At 42.4% G+C, this 21326-nt stretch overlaps 1 protein-coding gene and 1 long non-coding RNA gene across 3 annotated transcripts in view; one reads left to right on the forward strand and one right to left on the reverse strand.

The window, feature by feature from the left end:
• Positions 1-2573, forward strand: part of DYNC2H1 (dynein cytoplasmic 2 heavy chain 1) — a 151244-nt gene extending 148671 nt beyond the window's left edge. For both annotated transcript variants that reach the window (XM_081001703.1, XM_081001704.1), the window contains exon 89: positions 1550-2573. In XM_081001703.1, coding sequence (XP_080857829.1) covers positions 1550-1708 — 159 coding nt within the window. In that variant the 3' untranslated portion in view covers positions 1709-2573. The remainder of the gene's footprint in view (positions 1-1549) is intronic.
• The window catches only part of LOC308475436, a 291271-nt gene that overhangs the window by 204531 nt on the left and 65414 nt on the right, over positions 1-21326 (reverse strand). The gene's annotated exons all lie outside the window — the stretch shown is intronic.

The following is a 21326-nucleotide window of genomic DNA, read 5'->3' on the forward strand; positions in this document are numbered from 1 at the left end:
GACGGGCTACCACACCTGCACAGTTTATCCACTTCTGTCCACAAGGGGTAGGAAGTTAGGAAGTTAGGAAGTTAGGAATCCTGATGCTGGTGCACACTCCTAATTGCTACTAATTTGCCAGGAGCAATTGTTAAAGTTATTTAACATTTTAAACAGAATGTTCTATAAACAGTATACAAGGGTTGTTTCGTATTACATATACGTAAAGAAAAACAAATCCCAAATATTATTTAAATGCATAGAATTAGATTTTAAAAACCTTGAACATTAAGAATTGTACTCCATACAACTTTCCAATTAAAGTAATAATCTTTTATTTAATGCAGATTTGGAAGCCTCAAATAATTTGTTCTACATGCTAATTTCCTTAAACATGGGTTTTCACTATGAAAGTATAAACTGGTAATTTTATTGCAGAAAAAATATATGTTGCTTTGTCCTTGAAGAAAAGGAAACACAGATTTCTGGGACATATTAGAAAACAGAGGGTGGATAAAATGATTGGGGCACAGTTCACACCTATCAAATCTGTTTCTTTTGCCGTAGTCCTGGTTGCAAGCCCTGTTGATTTCAGCAAGGCTTGCTTTTATAGAATTGTGTTATTAATTTTAAAAAAGATAGTGTTATTATTTTTCATCGTTAGGAAGAAGCATAACTGGGAAAGAAGCAGGCTGCTCCCATAATCTCACACTGTTACTTACGCCCTTCTCTGTTTATTTACTTTAACATCCGTTCCCTAAAACACCAATTGTAGTAGCCTCAGAAAATAATTCTCTGTGATTAAGCTAGACCTGTCTGTCAAAACTGCTTGTTGGGAACCTTTGCCCCTCCAGATGTTAATGAACTACAACTCCCATAAGACATAGCAAGTGTGGCCAATAGCCAGGGATGATGGGACTTGTAGTTCAGCAAAATCTGAGGAGGCCAAAGGTTCCTCACACCTGGTCAAAATGAAACATCTCTCTTGCACACACCTCCACCTCTTCCCTTCTCAGACTCTGGGTGTTTCACCAGTCTGGTTGATCATATATCGCAGAAAATAAAATAGAATAAAAATGCTGTGTGCTTAAGTTTTTGGAAAACCCAAGCCCACAGAGTGGCTCAGAAGCTTTCGAGGCCCTTGATCAACCTAAAGACACTATATTAATCCGTAATGTGAAACTATGACCTGAATCACCCCAATTCACTGCATTATTCAGGTTGCACATCCTTAAATCAAAGACTTGTGCACACATGAGGACCCTATTGCTAACTGTGGAGACTAATTTCACAGGTGTCAGCCTCATTGAGTTCCTGGCATTCTTACCTAATTTCGCAACCCTGTATGAAATGAGTCCTGGTAATTGGTAGTGACCTTGAATGCATTTGGCTAGCAAGGCTTTCCAGCAGTTGACATATCCATTCCTACTCTGCTCTCTCTTAACTCAAGTTCTCTTCTGATATCTAAACATAAATGAATTCTTCACACTTGGCCTTTACATCCCTGAGCGTCATGAGATTAATTCATCTAACGCCTTCACATTCAAATGGATTGTTTTTTTCTTGACAGAATGCTTATGGGTCCTATTCTCCTGATGAATGCATCTCTTTGCCAGTTTACACCAGTGCTGAGAGGGATTGCGTGGTGACAAACATTGATGTTCCATGTGGAGGCAGCCAAGATCAGTGGATCCAGTGTGGAGCTGCTTTATTTTTGAAAAATCAGTAAGAAGAAGAAAGACTATAAATGTTCTTGCTGCTAGCCACCAGATAGAGCTCTGTTATCTAAGAACTGTCTCTGTTTGCAAAGTTAATTTAAAACCAGAATGTGAAAAATCCAAAGATTATATAAATAGCTGTACATAAGAAATTCTCACATTGCATTCCAATGGGCGGACAGCATAACTTAAGACTTGGTCATTTTTAAATTTTATCTTTTAAAAAATACTTCTTTTTTTAAGTCAATGGAGACATCACTCATTGTAGCAGAATCCACCAGGAAGTTCTTTTGCAAAAGCTGAATTCAAATAAGCAGAATCTGAACATGAAAATCTAGTAGTGTCATTGCACAACTCCCATCTATTTCAGTGGGGCCTGAATTTGTCCATGGATTTTGCCCATTATGCATAATCCATTAAATTCATGTGCTGTGCAAATTCCATTCATTTTGTGCATCCTGGCATTAAAACGAAGCAAGGTTGTGCATCACTAGTACTTTGCAGAGTCTTTCCGTTAGTTAACTTTACTAACTCTTTACTCATGTGGTTTACTAAACATCATCCACACAACTCTACATTTTCTCAAGGTTGTAATACTATCTATTTCAAGCTGTGTGTTACACAGATTTTAGCAGATTTAGTCTTTGAAATTCCTGTGATCTCTTTATTTTTCCATCTTCTACATTTCCATCTTTATGAGCTGTCACTTTTTTAAAGAGTATATTTGTTTGTGCACATGTAAAAGATAAAAAACTTAGAATTGTCTAGATACAAATTTTAAAAGCAGGTCATGCTGATATATTTACTGAAAATATATATATGTGAATTATATTTATTATAAATCTCTCATTAAATAACATTTGTAGCTTTTCAGTTGCTATTTTGTTTGAGTGTGGTTTGTGATTAACCAGATTCTTCCGTGTGCTGTGTATTAATTGTTTTATCTGACTCCTGCAGCAGAAAGACTTATGTCTGGACTGGACTGAATTCCAGTCAGGATCTGAATACATATACAACACAAATCCACAAATTAAAGAGAATGTTAATAAGCTCCAGATTAAAATGACAGATCTATATTCTTCTTACATCACATGCCTCACTTTGGGGGAGAGGGTGGGGGAGATGAAAAATAATGAACTCTAACCCAACAGAGCTGGCTGTGGGCTGCCATTTCAGAGAGATCTAGATTGTCTTCCAATGACCTATTGCATCATCAGTGGTGGTGCTGTGGTTTAAACCACCAAGCCTCTTGGGCTTGGCTGATCGTAAGGTCAGCAGTTTGAATCCGCACGACAGAGTGAGCTCCCGTTGCTTTGTCCCACCTCCTGCCAACCTAGCAGTTCAAAAACATACCAGTGCAAGTAGATAAATAGGTACCACTGGGGCAGGAAGGTAAACAGCATTTCCATGCGCTCTGGTTTCCGTCACGGTGTCCCGTTGCACCAGAAGTAGTTTAGTCTTGCTGGCCACATATGTGACCAGGAAAACTGTCTGCAGACAAACACCAGCTCCCTTGGCCTGAAAGCGGAGGTGAGCACCGCACCCCATAGTTGAATTCGACTGGACTCAGCTGCCCAGGGGTCCTTTACCTTTGCCTGCATCAGCAAATGAGTTTTGAGATGGAGAAGAACAGCTACTGAGCTTACTCAGAACTGCACCATCTCAACAGTGTGCCTCACTGCTTCTAAGTAGTAATAAGTAACAATACTGTGAGGGTGTTATTGTTTTTGTATGTTATTATGATATGTGTTTTGTGTTTTTTATATTGCAAACAGCCCTGTGATCTTCAGATGAAGGGTGGTATAGAAATAATAATAATAATCATCATCATCATCTAGGAGCAGCCCCCACCATACCTGATTCATGAAAGCAGCACATGGATCAAAGACAAGGCATAATATTAGCCTGTGTGGAATAAGTTGGTGCAGCTCTAGAGGCCTCATTGCCTTCAAAGCTATCAGGACCTTTGTGATGGAACTTCTACAAAATATGTTCACTTGGCTAAAACATGTTCTAGCATTTCCCAGAGGTTATTGAGTATTTTGTATTGTGCGTCAAGGGCCTGAAACATGATATAGCTTAGGTTGTCTCTCTGACAGGCACAGTTTGCGGAAAATCTTCCCTTCTCTTCTTGCAAATGAATTTTTAGCATTCAGGGTCCACTGACTTTGCAACTGTGAACAGAATGCTAGCCGGTGTCATAGTGCCAGTAGAGAGCTTGGAGCAGCAACTCAGATTTCAAACCCCTCTGTTTCTGATTATTCTCAGCGAAGTGTCAGCCTGGCGGTGACATTTCAGCATCAGCACCTTTCTGTTTCAATTGCTGATCATTTTGGTAGTTGAAATGAAGACACCAACTAGATATGTGAGTCCTTTTGAGGTGTCAGTAATAAACTGGGAATTGACAAAAGGAAACAAGGATGCAGAAAACAGTACATGGGTTTTTAAAAATATATTTGATCATCCATCTCATCTTGGCTAACATTGTTTGATGAGGTACAGAGAGACATTATACCGCATAGTTTATTAAACATAAGGCTCGCATTGACAGATTCATATACTGAATAGCTCATTGGAGCATGTGCGTCGCAACCTGCCTATTGCAACATTGACTTAGTTCCCAGCATGTAATGTGCAGAAATAAGTTGCTCAATCCATTTTAGCAGAATCTAATTCTGTTCATGCCTGAAAGCGTGTTTTGGTCCTGAATTCTGCAAACATATTCAGACACTCATAAGCAATATATGCCTGCCAATATATTACCAAATTATAGTAGGAATGTTGAAAGTTATTTATTTATTTACTTACTTACTTACCCTCATCTCGAGGCTTCTTTTGCAGACTATAAGCAGTGACACTGGTAAGTGTGGGCCTTGGGGTCTAAGTCTGGGATCCTGCACCTCTGCTCTTAGTGAGTCTTCAAATGAAATATAGGGTAGCCACCTGGGCTATTGCTGGATAAAACCTTCTTTTAATTTCAACTGGTTCTAACCCAAAGCTATGAGTGCATGCAAGAAGGACACAGAACTCTCCAATGGGCAGTCCTGGGCACAGTGGAAATAGGAAGTGGTCAATGGCACTGCCAGGTTTGAGGGCCCTGCTGTCCCCATCACAACCACAATTTCCCTCCCTGTTGCCACAGCATGTCCTCCAACATTTATCCGATGAAAATAAGGATGTCCTATTCCATAATAATAATATTAATAGTTTTACTATTTATACCCTGTCCATCCGGCTGAGCTGCCCCAGCCACTCTGGGTGGCTTCCAACATATATATATATACATATACATTATATATATATATATATATATATATATATATATATATACACACACACACACACACACACACACACAATTAAACATTAAAAACTTCTCTACACATGGCTGCCTTCAGATTTCTAAAGGTTGTATAGTTACTTATCTCACATAACTACAACATTTCTCTGAGGAAATAGGGACGTCCTACCATACTGTCCAACATTTCCCTGATGAAATTAGGGACGTCCTGAGGAAAAGCAGGACATTCTGGGATCAAATCAGAAACCAGCATGGCTTTTGTAAATCTGGGACTGTCCCTGGAAAATAGGAACACTTGGAAGATCTGCCACAGTTTCACTTTCAAAGCACCCCCCACTCCTCTTCCCTTGCCTCTATTTCCCTCCAAGGGAAATAGCACCAAATGCAGCCTTGTTTGAATGCCTGGTGCCTCATCCCTCACTCCTTTGAATGGGAGAATTTTCAGAGTTCCAGGCATTTTGAAATTATGAACCACTTTCCTTCCTGAGATAGCTGTAATGCTGAGGTTTTGCTGTAATACTCCTGTCAAGTTGTCAAGCCTTTGAAAAAGAGCAGTTAAGGAGTGAAACAGAAGTTCAGCACGAGAAGAGGTAAGGGAAAGGGAGGGGCTTTGCTTTATCTTGACACCTGCGCTGCCATTCAGAAGTAATGGAACAGCCTGTACATTCTGCAATTGCCTACGCCAGAATGGAGGTCACTCAAGGAATTAACATTGACTGTAGGATCTTGACAGCTTTTCCTGATGAGCTCCTACTGTTTCACAGAGAAGGCCTTGAGTTGAACACTGGACACTTTTACTTCTCAAGAACTGCCCGTGGAGGATGGTCTGGCGAGATCTGAGACTTTAATTACCATGGGCCAATCTAATTGACCCGACTCTGGTCTTCTACCAAGGTAATTAATTCCACTGTAGTTTCAGTACATCTAACAGTACTTGACACTTTCGTTTGATGGTACCGGTTAACTCTACACCGGTTAATCCTAACTACAGCACTGAGAGGACTGCTAGAAATGAAATAGATTTTGGATATTAAAAAAACACACACTTTGGAAGCAAAAGACAGTCAATTGTTGAAAAAAAAAGGACACTCACATTTAATCAGATTAAAATGAAGAAAATTATGGGGCAACTCAGTTTAAAATTTACGTATTTTATGTAAAATATATCAAAGTTGGGCACGTGCATCTGAGAAAAATACACGAGCAATTAGAACAGATATTCTACCTTAGACCCCTGTTAATCCCAAATCATCAAGAGTTTGTATTGATACTTAGTACAGATCCAGAAAACAAGAAATAGTTGTTTCTTCAAGAAATAGTTGTTTCTTCAAGAAATAGCTGTTTCTTCAAGAAATAGTTGTTTCTTCAAGAAATAGCTGTTTCTTCAAGAAATAGTTGTTTCTTCAAGTAGAGAGAGGGGCTGTAGCTCAGTGGTACAGCACAGGTCTAATCCCTGGAAGATCTGGAAGAAGATGAGGAAACCTCTGCCTGTGACCTATGAAGGAAGCAGAAAGTCACAAGTAGAAAATGGTGGGTGAGCTGGACAAAGGGTCTGATCCAGCATAGTTCTGCTTCCTCAGTTTTCCATTATGGGTCTTGGTCTGCCAGCTGAACGCCCGTGCTCTAGTGGAGGCTGCTATGAAGACAGCTTTTCTCCAGGAAGTGTCTGTGGCTTCAACTGGTATTAATTAATCTTTAGTTGAGTTAACAGAGCATAAAATCAGAAGCAACATAGCATACGATAAAGCAATTTGTTAATGCAAGTGGTTTTTACCAGATGATCCACCCAGGCATGAAGAACACGGTGTGCAACAAATTTCACCTGACATCTTCCAAACGCTTCAACGTGCAGCCTCGAACTTTGCGTCTCTGTTTGCCGTTGTCATTGCCACAAGTAGGATGAACCGTGGTGGATTCCGTATCCATTGTCTGATGTCCTTAATGAGCTTCTCAGTCAACAAAAAGGATGCAACCTAGCAAACCTCTGCAATATTTAGATGTTAGCACAGTGCAGTCACTCAGAGTCAACAGCATTAAACATTGATAGTATGAAAGTAGTTCACAAGAGACTTCAGAGCCAAATGTGTGCTGCAGAAATACACTGGAATGAGCCCATGTGTCATCCATATGTCTAAAAAGCACATATAGAAATTCATACATATTTCTAGCCTGGAGAAACGTAAGTGTTCTGCATAACTTCAAAAGTAGCTTGTCAAGCACCTGAATCTTCTCTAAGGGCATATCCTCATATCAGTTCAACTGACACAGCTTCCTCTAAAGAACTGCAGTTTGGTAAAGGTAGTGAGAATTCTGAGTTACAGTAAGAGATCCACAGCCTCCCTCACAGAACTACATTTCCCAGGGTTCCCCAAGGCAAGTGAATGATTTGGAGAAGAACAGGAAGAGCCTTGCATGCACAAGGTTCCAGATTCAGTCCCTGGCATCTTCTGTTAATAGAATCTTGTGTAACAGAGCTAGGAAGAATCTCTCTACTTGAAAACTTGGAGAGTTGCTGCACAGATTGTGCAATTCTGAGTTAAATGAATCGATGGTACGACGCAATACAGAGCGTCATCGTATGTTCATCTGGAAGGGGGGGCGTGTACAAAGACAGAATACAAAGGACAGAACAGTGAGTGGGGGGGTGGCACTGGGCTTTGACGTGCCAACAGGTTGGAGGCATCAAAGTGCAGTGCCACCTGACATCAATATGGCATCATGGAATTGATCCCGGGGGTGGAGACATAAGGATCTGGCCCACTGGCCAGAAAGGTTTCTCCACCCCTGTTCCAGAGGGTAGGACTCAAACGCTTGGGTTCAAACTACAAGACACAGGATTTAGGCTAAACATTAGGCTGGATGGACACCAATCAGAGATGCTGTAGCAGTGTATTTCCTGCATCAGTAAGGGATTGAGTTAGATGACCTTTGAAGTCCCTTCCCATTCTGATTCTGTTACAAGTTGGAATGGAAAACTTAAGCCAACGATCCAAGAGTTACATTTGAGAGAGGAAGGGAGGCTGAGACCCTAAAACAATACAGATTGCTATGATCTGAAAGCCTTCATTAATTATGATGCAAGGGGTGATCAACTCAAATAAAAGGCTGGTTTTACTGGCATCCAGAATGTTCAAACCACCTCCCCCCCCCCCCATAATGAAAATTAACCGCCAGCCTTTGTTGGTCCCTGAAACACAGAGCTACGTACAGGAACTATCTGTTCTCTACGAGGATGTGCTTGGCAGAGAAACATTTTCATTTCGTTAGGAAAACTGTATTAATGGAAATGTGAATACAAGAGGTGATAAACATTAAAGGTAATTTGATTTCAAAGCTACTTGGAGAGAAAGAAAAATATTACCCAGGCAAATTATGCCTGATTCAGGTTTCATTTTAAAAGCCAGCCTGAAAGAGACATTGGCATTTTCCAACCAATATTTCTTTTTCTTTTTTTTAAGAGCTTAGATGAGAATTCAGCACACAAGAGACAAGCGGGCTGACAATACACAATTGCGCTGAAGTTTAAGTATGCCCAGGCTGGCAGAGTTAATCAAAACCTCTGCTCGTCCGCCAGCTCTTTATGCATTCATCAAAGCCCAGCGGAGAGTTATCAGCATAGACGATTCATACATCAAGGCGTCAGCCCAGGGTTCCTTGACATTCCAAGCAGATTAGCCTGTGGCTGATTTCTGCAGTCCGGCGAAAGGGAAAAACATCCCCTAAAAGCGAATCTGAAATGGAAATGACAAGCGGATTCAAGAGCGTTTGGCATCAAGGCTACTTGTTCCGTCAAAGACCAACAGCAGGTGGATCCAGAACCAGTTACTGGCAGTGTAATGTATGTAGCCTATACCAATAAGACGAGCAACAACTCTTGGTTTCTGTTACACAGTTTCTGGTCTGGTATCCATCTTGGAACCACACTGAAGAACACAGGGCTCGAGCTTTTCCCCCCAAGAAGTAGCAACCTGTCAGGCTTCGGGGAATAGGCTTCCTCCCCCGTTGCAGTAAATAAGATCAAATGAAAGGAACATCTTACCAGTTTGATTCTTTAATAATCACAATGAGAGACAAAGGAACACATCTCCCTAGAAATGGCGGTGCTCCCAATTAAGGCTCACACCCTCTCCGTCCCTATTAATCTACATCACTCGTACGTCTTGTAATCTGAGCTTGTACCCCCTACACTTTCTGTTCTGAGACTTTTTGAGCTCTTCTTGACCTTGGGGAGGGCAGTGGAGGAATGCTGTCCAATGACTGTGAATGTTAACCCTCTCTCTTCCAGTGTTTCTTCTCCTAGGTGTTCACCATCCAGTATTTCCCAGCTTCGGCCTTGTGAACTATGCCCCTCTGCAAACCACTCTTCCAAATCTATACTGTCCTCCTGCTCCTGGGAAGATTCAGGATCAGGGGGAGGGGTGGCTCCCACCATTCTTCCTCAGTGCAGCCCTCCTCAACACGGTCCCTGACGCAACCTCACAAACCAATTCTAGCTTTGTCCCTGCTCCCCACCCCACCCCTGCCACTGGCAACACCAAGGCTCAAGAGGAGGTACCTAACTGGCAGTTCTACCTCCTGAACTGGTAAGCGAGAGGCAGAAAGGTCAGACTGGTCAAGGACAGCTCCAATGCATGGTAATGCTCATTTCATCCCTGTTGCCTGGTTGGAGGTTAAGCAACAAAAACACCCAGGCTGGATGTATGCTTACTCTTTAAACATTCCTAGAACGATGTTCTAAAGCATAAAGGCATTTTGTTTCTCTTTCACTTCCTTGAAGGTCTACCCATTTATTTGACAGGGAAAATTCTGCAGCACCCTCTGGTGTCACATTTTAATAACACATTATTGTCTTAAAAAAAAAAGTCATATGGCTATATGGTTACCATAGCCCTTTTAAAACTCATTTTTAGCGTTAAAAACTACGAGTGTAGACAAGCCCCTAATCTCACTTGCTATGTCTCTTTTGGCAACTGATCCTGCTCCAGCCATGCCAGGAGGGCAAGGTCTCTTTAAAAAAGAGTAAGTGAGCTGATTCTTGAATATATCCAAAGATTGCTATTTTATATACGGCAGATTCAATCCCTCCAGAAGTATCTACTGCTAAAGCTACTGCAACATTTCCAGCTGCTACTGATATCCCTCTGCTAAGAGCACCACTGCCATTTGAGTGAATTATTCAATTAGCGAGCCACACACACAAACAGCATTAAGTCAGTGCTATGAGCAGCTCACCCCACAAGAATATCAGTAGACTTTTCAGAAGGGCAAATTATCTAGGTAATATGTGGCAATTTGAAATCCACCTTTAAATACGACTCTCCTCTTAGCTTTCGGATACTTTCACTAATCCTTCTGAGAAGGTCACTAGAGTACTGTAAATGTTAGCAAGTCGTTTATCCACTAAAAGGAAGGCCGCTATATTGCAGATATTAACATTCCAGTCTGAAGTAACTGGAAGCATAAGAACTGACTCCTTTCGGAAGAAATCATTGTCCAGACCCATGAAAATATTATTGAAACTTTTATTTGCAGAACTCTTTAAAAACAGAACATAAGCATCAAAGATGCATTCAAAATAGCCATACAATGCCTTGTGCTGTCTTTACCAGTCTCAAAAAACAAAACAAACATGCTACCCCCCCCATCCAAAGCTGCTATTTGTTTTGAGAAGGCAGCTGCCTCTGTTCTTAATCTAGGGAGGGGCAATTCTCATGGGGGGTATGGCAAGGGAGGAAGGGTTTTTTTAAAAAAACAAAACAAAACCCTACTGCCCTGGATTCCAGATAAGTCATATTGTAAAACTGGCAAACATATTCTCAGAAATTTCCTAAGGCCTAAGTGAAAGCAATGCACACACGATGCATATAGCTGTAGCCAAAGCCTTGATTAATTATAGAGGTATCTAAATCTAACAAGCTGAAATCATTTTCTGAGCTGAAAGTCATGGCTGTTTTTATAACCAGAATAAACCACATTTATAGCTTGGAGTGAGAGTTTGTATCGAACTTGATGAAGGAAAGACAGGGCAGGTTCCAGCTACGTACAAGGGGACTAGTCGGTTAGAGTGAGCTGATATTCTACCCAACTCATATTCTGGGAGAGTCAAGCATAAACGAAACATGGACTTGTTAAATGAGACCATACACACCAACTCCTAGGGGCTGAGGCAGTTTCAGTCCCCCCTATTTTTTTGGAGGGGGCTGGGCCTCCTCAATGTTCAGAGGGTGTTCGGATCCACCCCCTGGCTCCTTGCAACTTGAGAAGATGGCGCCTCTGATTGGCACCAGCAAGATGGCATGACAGTGACACTGAGTGAAATGTGACAAGAGCTCTGGCTAAGGATGTAAGAAGACAGCAGTTGCCGATGAAAACTCCACTTGTCACAGTGAGTGACTGCTTCCCTTGAGCTGCAGTTTGGTTTGAGCCAAACACCACACTCAAGATCTGTCTCACCTTTTAACTTAAGTTATGTAATTTGAATTCGTTTCAATGTAAAGTGAAAGTCAAAACAATGTAGAAAAAGCCCCAACCATTAATCACGTGTCGTTTGCAGACTTGAAAAGAACAATTATATTGTGAAAGCAAGAACCACAGCAATTTCCAATTCCTCTTCCGTTTTCATCCTAATTCTCCAGCATCCCTAGAACAAGGGTCAGCAAACTAAGGCCCGGGGCTGGATCAGGCCCACTTGCCTTCAGGATCCGGCCCACAGACTGTCCATGGATTGGCATAGGGATTCTGTTCGTTCGGGCTGCGCCATTCCCCCTCCTGCACCATTCCATTCCCCCCCACACACACCGCGGCGGCGCCTCCTCCCTCCCTCCTCCCAGCTTCTCCCTGCCCTGCCTAGAGGAGGAAGGGGGCTGGGCAGAGCTGGCTGAGAGCCATTTTAAGCAGCCCCTCTCCAGAGCCAGCCCTTTCACACCACTCATCTTCCCTCCACCACCGCTGCCGCCCTGGTGCTCCTGTGGGCCAGAGAGTGGAGCAGAGCGGACGTGCTCGCTCTGCTTACCCACGAGAAGCTCAGCAATGTCTAGGCAACACGATGACCACGTACATATGCTATGGACAATCTTTATAAAATTCCCTCAAACCATAACAAGTACAAAATGAAATCTTTAGTCTCAAAGTCTCTGAAAATCTTTAAATAAAGTGACTTTGTAAGATGAAAGACATGCTGTGAAGCTTTGTGTATTCAGCAAATATGATGTCCAACACTGAACAGCGACTCCGGATATTGACTACTGTTTCGTAGAATTCTGCGTCAGTGTGGTGGGAGGATATAGAATTGCTTCATAAACCCATCTTATTTCGAATGAATGTATGTAAATGAAAATATCAAATGCTGTGGAATAGTGCTCATGTAATAATGTAGTCACTTTAGACACTGCTGACGTTCTCTTTGCAACACAGGGGTTTGTTTGGTTACTTACTACCCACAAGAAGCAGCAGCAGCAGTGGTGGCAGCGGCAGCAACCCCTGGGAAGGTAGGTGCAGCGGCTGGGGCTGGGGGATAGGGAGGAGGGCTACTTGCCCCCCCTCTTCTTCCAACTCTCCCCCCCCCCGGGGCCGCTTCTCCGGCCCCCCACAAGGTATGAGGGAGAGTGGACCGGCCTGCGGCTAAAAAATGTTGCCAACCTCTGCCCTAGAGCTTGCACAGATGCAGACAAAGATACCTTTCCAATGCATTCACAATTTGCAATTTCTTACCTGCAGGCCACCCCCCACCCCATTCCTTTTAAAGTTATGAAACATTGTGTGTCTTGACCGTATTATGTGGCTCAGTCTGGGGAGATGCTTAACTGAATGCATGAGAAGCAGAACTGAATGCATCTCAGTCCATGGTTTGCAGTGGACCACGGCTGCTTTTCGGCTTCCAAATCTGGAAGCCATCATGATGCAGCAGAGTGTTTGGAATAATTTTCCAGTAGTTGACTCTCACCGGGGCCATTTTCAGCTGAAGGTTAATTGCTCACACGATGGCAGCGATTTTCTGAAGGTCAGGATATTTACACACAAAGAGGAGTCGATGCAAAAAAGAAAAAAGAAAAGAAAAGGCATGTTTTTTATTACGTTCACATTGTACAGAAAATTCAAGGAAGAATTGCAGGTGCTGAAACCGCAGGGCCAGTAGCTTATTTCATGGTGAGTAGCAAAACAATATCTTTAACACGAGTGAAAAGGTAAACATATGTCACAATAAGCCCCCAATTACTTCAAGCATCCACCAGTGGGATGTCCAATTAGCTCTTGCCGCTATAACATCTCGTCCATCTGTTTTTCCTAATGCAGCCCCAGGTGTGCCCTTTAAGAGTTGCAAACCATGGGGCAGGGTTGTTTTGTCAAAGCCTGTGGCATCTGCTTCCAGCTAAGCAAACAGCACTTAAAGGCTGTTCGCGAGGCCACTACTGTGATAAGTGCTATATTTTTACCATGCCAAAGAACATGCAAAGCATTTACATACAGGGTGATTATCTCCTTCTTTGAAAAGAAGCTAAACCAGCTCACATGGTCACACACCTTTAGAAAAGGGGGACAAAGAGTCAAGCTATGCAGTCATCATCCTCGCCCGTACCAGACTTCAGGGGGTATATGGGTTAATATGGTTATCTAATCTGGGTTCCTCCTCCTAACATCCTCCAGAATATCTAGTTGTTAAACAAAAAATGCTAAGTTCCCTAGCATGGCCTCACTTCTAAGTGTCTTAGCATCCTATGATTCTGTGGTCTTCAGCTGGCTGAGAATCAGTGCTATTTTTCAGAAAAAGAGGTGCCGGAAGTCACAAATCCCACCTACCCTGATCACTGGCTATACTGCTGATGCTTTTATTTATTACATTTTTGAAATATACTCAGAGTCAAGAGTGGATTTCATGCTCTTTATTCAGCTCATAGTGGTGAGGAGGAATGGAAGTCCCCTCAAAGTATCTGCTTTATATACATTATTTACACAATGGGCTGCACGTGATTGGCTAATTCCAGAATTCTCCTGTAGGCCAATCAGGTTGTGGATTCACTTCCATCTGGAGCCGGATTGGGTGGCTCCTGCGGACCAATCAGACTGCTGCATTCTGAATCCTATTGTTCTAGGACCAATCAGACTGCTGTATTCTGAATCCTATTGTTCTAGGACCAATCAGACTGCTGCATTTTGGATCCTATTGTTCTAGGACCAATCAGACAGCTGCATTTTGGATCCTATTCAACTCAGTAGATAACAATTTTAGACCCCATCTTCCCTCCAAGGAGATCAATGTAGTCTATATGCTGCCCACCCATTTTATACTCACAACAATCTTGCAAGGAGGTTAGGTTGAGAGATCGTGACTGGCTCAAGGCCATACTGTGACTTTCATGGCCAGACTGGTATAAGAACCTGGGTCTCCTCGGCCCTAATCCATGACTCCAACCTCTGCAACACACCAACTGTAGTACTAGGCAGTCATAAAATACATAGACACTTGTGAAATACTTTTTCAACAATGCCCCAATTCTCCCTGGTAATGAATATATTAAAAATTCACAGCTTGCTACTGTTAGAAGCAACCTCCTCCTGCCCCTCTTCTTTCTCTCTTAAACTGCAAGAGAGTTAGGGGAACAAATCTCTTTGAGCTGCAGAGAGATTCCCTCCCACCCTTGAAAGAGGTTTGGGCTGAGATATTTTTCTTTAAGACAAGTTGTGATGGAGAATTTGCTCCTTAATTAAATGGTATAAAACTAGTGAACAGGGAAATTAAATTCTTACCGAAGCAATTTTACAGAGATGTTTAGCCCAGACTGGAACTTGTGGCAATGAAGAAAGGGAAAAGTTACTTAAGTTTTAAAAAATCACGGCATATTCAATATTTCCTTTTTCTTTCAAAAATCATTCATCTCGCTCTCTCTCTCTCTCTCTCCTCTGATTGTGTAGCTATGCTTCAAAACTCACAAACAAGTACCAAATCATATTAGGGATATGTAGGTACAAAAATGCTTGTATTTGTGAAAATAATGCACAGAAATGCATTATATCGGGGGAATTGCTTGCAAAAATGCTTATACAAAAGATGCATGCATTCAGCAGTGAGCTGCGCATGAAAATGCATACACATTATTCATGAAGGCTTTAAAATGATAATATTTGCAACCTGATGTGAAAATGGTGGGGAGAAATGAAATTAAGATTGGAAAAACGAGAAAGTGCAAGAAACTGAAATTGACAAACACATCCATCTTTAGTGAAGAGTCTCTGTATGTAGCCGTAATAATAGTGAGTGATCTAGGTGTGTTTACATTTGTGTGTGGACTCTCTGCAGACTTGTACATAGGTGTGGGTTGGGAAGCAGAGACTGATGCCGCCATGTCTGCTTCCCGTGCTCAAATATTCATATTATCTCTCCTGAACAAGGAAAAAGAAGCTAAAGCAACTGTGGAATCAAAATTTGGAACGCCCTGCCTATTGATATCAGGCCACGATACTATTCTTGACACCTGCTAAAAACATTTTTGTTTAGGCAAACCCAGTACTTTTTTTTTGGGGGGGGGGTGCATATCCCTAAACATTTTGTGAATCTTTGACCTTTTGCCTATTTGCTGTATTTATTTTCCCTGATTTGAACTATAAAATGGTGACTTTCTTGAGTCAAAAAGAGAGTACCCCTAAACATTTTTTTAGAAGGAAAAAAAAGCACTGGGCAAACCTATCCAGAAATGTAGAATGTTGGCATGTGTCTTAATCTGGCTTTTGGCTTATCATTGATTTTAATTATTTCTTGAATGTTTAAAATAGTAGTTTTTGACTGGAATTTTTATTCTTTTTGAAAACTGAATCGGGGTTGTTGGGTTTTCTCCTATCATAATAAAGTGGTATACACATTTTATGAAATAAATACATAAAAATACATTAATAAATGTTCAATATACTGGCCCGGCCCAAATCAAACCTTACAATCCTGGTGAGCATTCCAAGGAACCAAGATATCTCCCATCCCTTCTCCTCTTCTCCACTTCTCCGGAATGCCAGAATTACTTCCCTTTCCTTTCCACAACCAACGAGGAATGAGAAATTGCAGCCAAATTTCTAGGAATGCTAAAGGCAGTAGGAAAACAGGAAGCACATGGTAACTCTGTGTGCTCGAAGGCAAGAGGCAGAATTGTACAAAAACAGGGATATCCACATCTCACCTTTGGTAAACCCTTCTGGGAAATAAGAACAATCGACTCCACACTGCCCAGGTCTGTTTCCTGAAAGGGTAAGTCTCATTGACGTAAAGCAGTGTGAAGATTTTCTGGGCAGATGGAGATTTAAACCGAAAAGCCCCATACAATGGATTGCTCCTAAGACCATTATTTATGGGGCCAATGTTGGCTCTTAGCTCCAAAACACGGCCCCTAAAATCTGCTTCTGGGTCCAAGCATGGTGAAGTCCATCAGCGTCTCTTCTTAGGCCTGTCGTTCAAGCCCATGACATCACAGCTCTTTAATACTGGGCAAAGGAAACTCGTTTTGACACATTTCTTCACGGTGCTGGAAACATGCAATCATCGAAGTGGCCCGTGCAGAAATCGCTGTCATCAGAACCTTAACAGCAGCCTCTCTTAATGTGGCAGTCATTAGCTGTGAGATTATTAACAGACAACGACAGCAGACGAGTCTCACCTCTCCTTATTATAGAACAACAAGGGAAGGTGGCAACAAAGCACAGCAGGCCCAGATGTTCCCCTATGTCAAGGCAGCGAGTTAGTCTAACAGATCATGATAAATGACTCGATGGCCCCTACCTTCTGCTTTGCCATTTGCAAGGGGAGGCTTTAAGCATGATAAATATTTGTCTAGGCTGTGCAGCTGAGCCATCAGCAAATTTGCATAATAGTCATCAAGGTGGTGGGATGCATAGTAATGGCTTGTAGTCCGACGGAACTGATGATGCAAAGGTATGTGGCTGCATATGCATGGATAGATAGCAAAGGCAACTCACAGCCTGGTTCAATAATAACATATTGTTATGATGAGGAGTAATGGGGATGTGGGTGGCGCTGTGGTCTAAACCACAGAGCCTAGGGCTTGCCGATCGGAAGGTTGGAGGTTCGAGCCCCCGTGACAGGGTGAGCTCCCGTTGCTCGGTCCCAGCTCCTGCCAACCTAGCAGTTTGAAAGCATGAAGGGCAAGTAGATAAACAGGTAACACTCCGGCGGGAAGGTAAACGGCATTTCGGTGGTCTGCTCTGGTTTCGCCAGAAGCAGCTTAGTCATGCTGGCCACATGACCCGGAAAAACTGTCTGCGGACAAACGTCAGCTCCCTTGGCCAGTAAAGAGAGATGAGTGCCGCAACCCCAGAGTCGTTCATGACTGGACTTAACTGTCAGGGGTCCTTCACCTTTTATGATGAGGAGTAGGGGCAATTTTTCTGGAGGGTGGAAAAGCACCCTGAGTTTTTCCTAGCTTTTACCAGTTGGATTGTCCTTAAATTTATTTGCAAATACTTGGTTGAACTCTGGTTGACACAGTAGTCAGTAGTCACTTGTTTGGGTAGAAGCTTATTTTGTGGGATGCCTTTCAACAAAAGCCTTCTAGCTTTCGGATGCTGGTTGGCTACTGTCAGAACAGGATCCTGGATTAGATGGGCCTCCAAGCAACTGTGCATGTGTAAGGTAAAGAAACGTGCTATTTATTTTAAGATTCTGCTAAAAGGTTAAGAACTCGCAGGCAATACAGTCAGGGTTGGCTGACACATTAGGTAAGGTGAGACAAATGTTTCAGGCGGCAGAACCCACAAGAGCAGCAGATCCCATGTCGATCGTTATTCCATCCTTGCCCTAATGTAGAGCTTCACTCACCTCTTCTTCCCTGGCAGGGAGGGGGAGCACCATTTTGTGGTTCGCCTCAGGTGCCAACGTGTCTTGGGCTGGCCCTGAATATAGTTTCTATTTGTATCATCATATAAAGTACGGTGTGGTAGGAGGTCCTGTGTTACATGATGTTTGAATGGTTCTTAGATCTCCAAATCCTGGAAGGCAAAAACCACTGAGTGCACAAAAAGCTTATACTTAGTTATTGCTGGTTTATTTTTCAGAAAAGCTAATGAATGCAGGAGAAAATTAGATGTTTATTATCCACATTAGGACAAGTTTTCACCTATATGATTGCCAAAAAAAATCAAAGCCAAAAACCCCACCTCCAACAGAAATGTCAGAATTTAAACTAAAAAACTGAGAAACTTACATATCTTGTGGAAGAAGATTGCCATCTATAATCTGGCTCTGGGAACTAAAGCAACAACAACAACAACAATTTTATATGCCCCATCCACTCTGGGTGGCTACCAACAAAAATAGTAAACACACAATACAACATCACACACTAAAAACTTCCTTGACCAGGACAACCTTCAGATGTCTTAAAAAAAACCACATAGCTGTTTATCTGTTTGACATCTGCTGGGAGGGCGTTCCGAAAAAGCCCTCTGCCTGGTTCCCTGTAAACTTCATCAGGAAACAGTGAATATGTCATTAGAAAATGAATATCCCTTCACAGGTATATCAGTGTGGATAATTTCAGAAGGGTAGCAATGCAGTAAGCTATGTTCATTTGGGCAAGCTCTACATGCAGAAGTCAATGGGACAATGATGGGTGCTAGTAGGAACCACAGACTGTTGTTTTATGGTGATCAGGGAAGGAGGGGAATTCTCACCCTTATTGAAATTTGGCTGTTTTACCCTAGCAGAGATGAATGGCAAACCAAGCTTTTAGACTACGCCGAAATGGCAAAGCTGACTGGAAAACTGAGAAACCAAGAAGACAAAAACTTTCAGAAAGAATGGGAGAAAATATAATTTATTTAGGAGACCACTGTAAGCAGATGAAAATACTTGCAGGGTTTTAACCTCACTTGTAATGTAACAAATACTATGGATAGATACAAAATATAGACTGTGAAATAATATGCAGTTGGAAATGTTGGCAATCGAATCCATGGAGGGGATGGGGGGGGGGAGTCTCAAGATTCAGAGAAATATCTTTTTATGGATATGTATTTGGCATTGTATGGAACGTGGGTGGTGCTGTGGGTTAAACCACAGAGCCTAGGACTTGCCGATCAGAAGGTCGGCGGTTCAAATCTCTGTGACGGGGTGAGCTCCCGTTGTTCAGTCCCAGCTCCTGCCAACCTAGCAGTTCTAAAGCACATCAAAGTGCAAGTAGATAAATAGGTACTGCTCCAGCGGGAAGGTAAATGGCGTTTCCGTGCGCTGCTGTGGTTCGCCAGAAGTGTCTTAGTCATGCTGGCCACATGACCCGGAAGCTGTACGCTGGCTCCCTCGGCCAATATAGCGAGATGAGCACCGCAACCCCAGAGTCGGTCACGACTGGACCTAATAGTCAGGGGTCCCTTTACCTTTTATTTGGCATTGTAATAAATTTACATTTGTAAAATCAAATAAAACAATTTCAAAAAAGAAAGAAAGAAATTTGGCTGTTTTGGGCCGTGTAAGGTCTGGTCATGATATAATCTCATTCATTACGTGACCCCTGATCTGCCTGAACCTTGCAGTGAAGTAGGAGATATAATTGCTTCAAACGAGGGAGGCAAATGGCAGCAAATGCTTACAAAGAAATGCAAAAGTAAGATACAGTTGCAAAGACCCCAAAGCCCTCACTTCACCCCACTTCACCCCATATTGAAACACAGCCCCTCAATGAAGCCCAACTTAGATTCACAAAATCCCAGGAAAGTCCCCCCAGGAAAAAAGCACTGGCCGCAAGTAGGGAAGAGGTAGCTCAGTGGTCAAGCACATGGCGTCTTAGGGAGAGATCTCTGTCTGAAGTGCCACCACCAGTCAAAGTAGACAGCAATGGCCCAGATGGACCAATGGTCTGTCTGACTCAGTATAAGGTACTTTCCAATGTTCCTAAGGTGGTAGGGTTATATTATCCATCATCAAATGAATCACAGTTGGTACATAGCCACACAGCAGTGAGAAGAGCAATGAACAGAACACCCCGAGGAAGTGTGACATGTGGCCTTGGAGTGTCCAGAAAATGTGATTTGCTTGCGGCGAAAGTGTGACCTTGCAATAAAGGGGTAACTGTAAGACACAGCAAGCAGGCTATGTGCAACAAATTGGAGACATATGTGTGTTTATTGTGCAATCCCAACCCATCCACCCCCACACAAAGAAGCAACCAGTTGAACTCTTTGACGCTCAGTCATGCACTTATAGAGGAGTACATTGAAGCAGTTGGACCCCATTAAAAAGAAAACCTTTCACATCTGATCTCTGGGCAGTGATGCATTTTCGCCCGTCGAATTTCCCTTATTTGTTCTTCATTGCAGCAAACAAGCAACTTAGGACAGGCTAAACATGCCTCACTTTGAAGGAAATAACATGAAAAAAATGCATTTATTCAGTAAGCTGAAGATGGTAATTGGGCAAACTTGGGCAGGGGGCAGAGCTTGTGTGAACACAAGAACAGAAGGGAAGGTCGTGGCAAGGAATTAAATTGTGGCCTGATGTGGGCTGTGGGGAGTTCATAGAAATCCCATCATTTGGTATTTTAAAACTGACTAATGCCCTGCCTTTGAAATGTGTTACAGAAAAGGAAAGGGGGGGGGGGGAATCTGTGGCTCACGAAGAACTGATACATCTCTTCCATTTGCAATTTGCTATAGTTCAAGGAAGGTTATATTTCAGAAACTGGATGTGAATCAGAAAAGAGGAAGGAAATTGACATTCCATGCTCACTTTGCCACTTTGGAAAGGCGGAAATATTTTCTTTTGGTTCTGTTTCTGAAGCCCGGCAGTGTCTCCCCTGCATTAAGCAAGCAGAGGCACCATTTAGTGTGGTAATAACAAGCCTTGTCTGTGGGAAAACAGCTCTGCTTGCTGATCAGGTAATTGATGGATGACAGGAAATGTCCGAACATGGCTGTTAAATTACATTCCCAGACGCAGTTACTGTATTTGTTTGAGCAAACAATCACTGTGGTCATTTTCTCTGTGCCTTAAAGGTTGGATGATACTTCATTTTCTCAGCATGGGAGTTTTTGGGCACCGCGAGCTGAATGGGATTGGGTCTTCTCCAGAACTGAAAGGTGCCACTGGAATTTAAGGATTACCACACTGTTTGTTTGCTTTTGTTTTTGTTTACAAAAGGCCAAGCCAGTATAAACCCACGTGCAAAAGTATTTCATGAGGAAAGAAGACAAGTGACACAAAGAAAACATTCTAAATGAGGGCACACATCCTGCTTTCTGAAACTCGTGATGGAAACTCAGTAAGGCAGACAGGCTTCTGGGAAGTTACTGGAAAGGGTAGGGAGTAGACTATAGGGAGAATAGTCTGGAGCAGAGAA

Source organism: Podarcis pityusensis (genome assembly GCF_964106645.2).
Source record: "Podarcis pityusensis genome assembly, chromosome: 4".
In the NCBI taxonomy this organism is placed as follows: Eukaryota; Metazoa; Chordata; class Lepidosauria; order Squamata; family Lacertidae; genus Podarcis; species Podarcis pityusensis.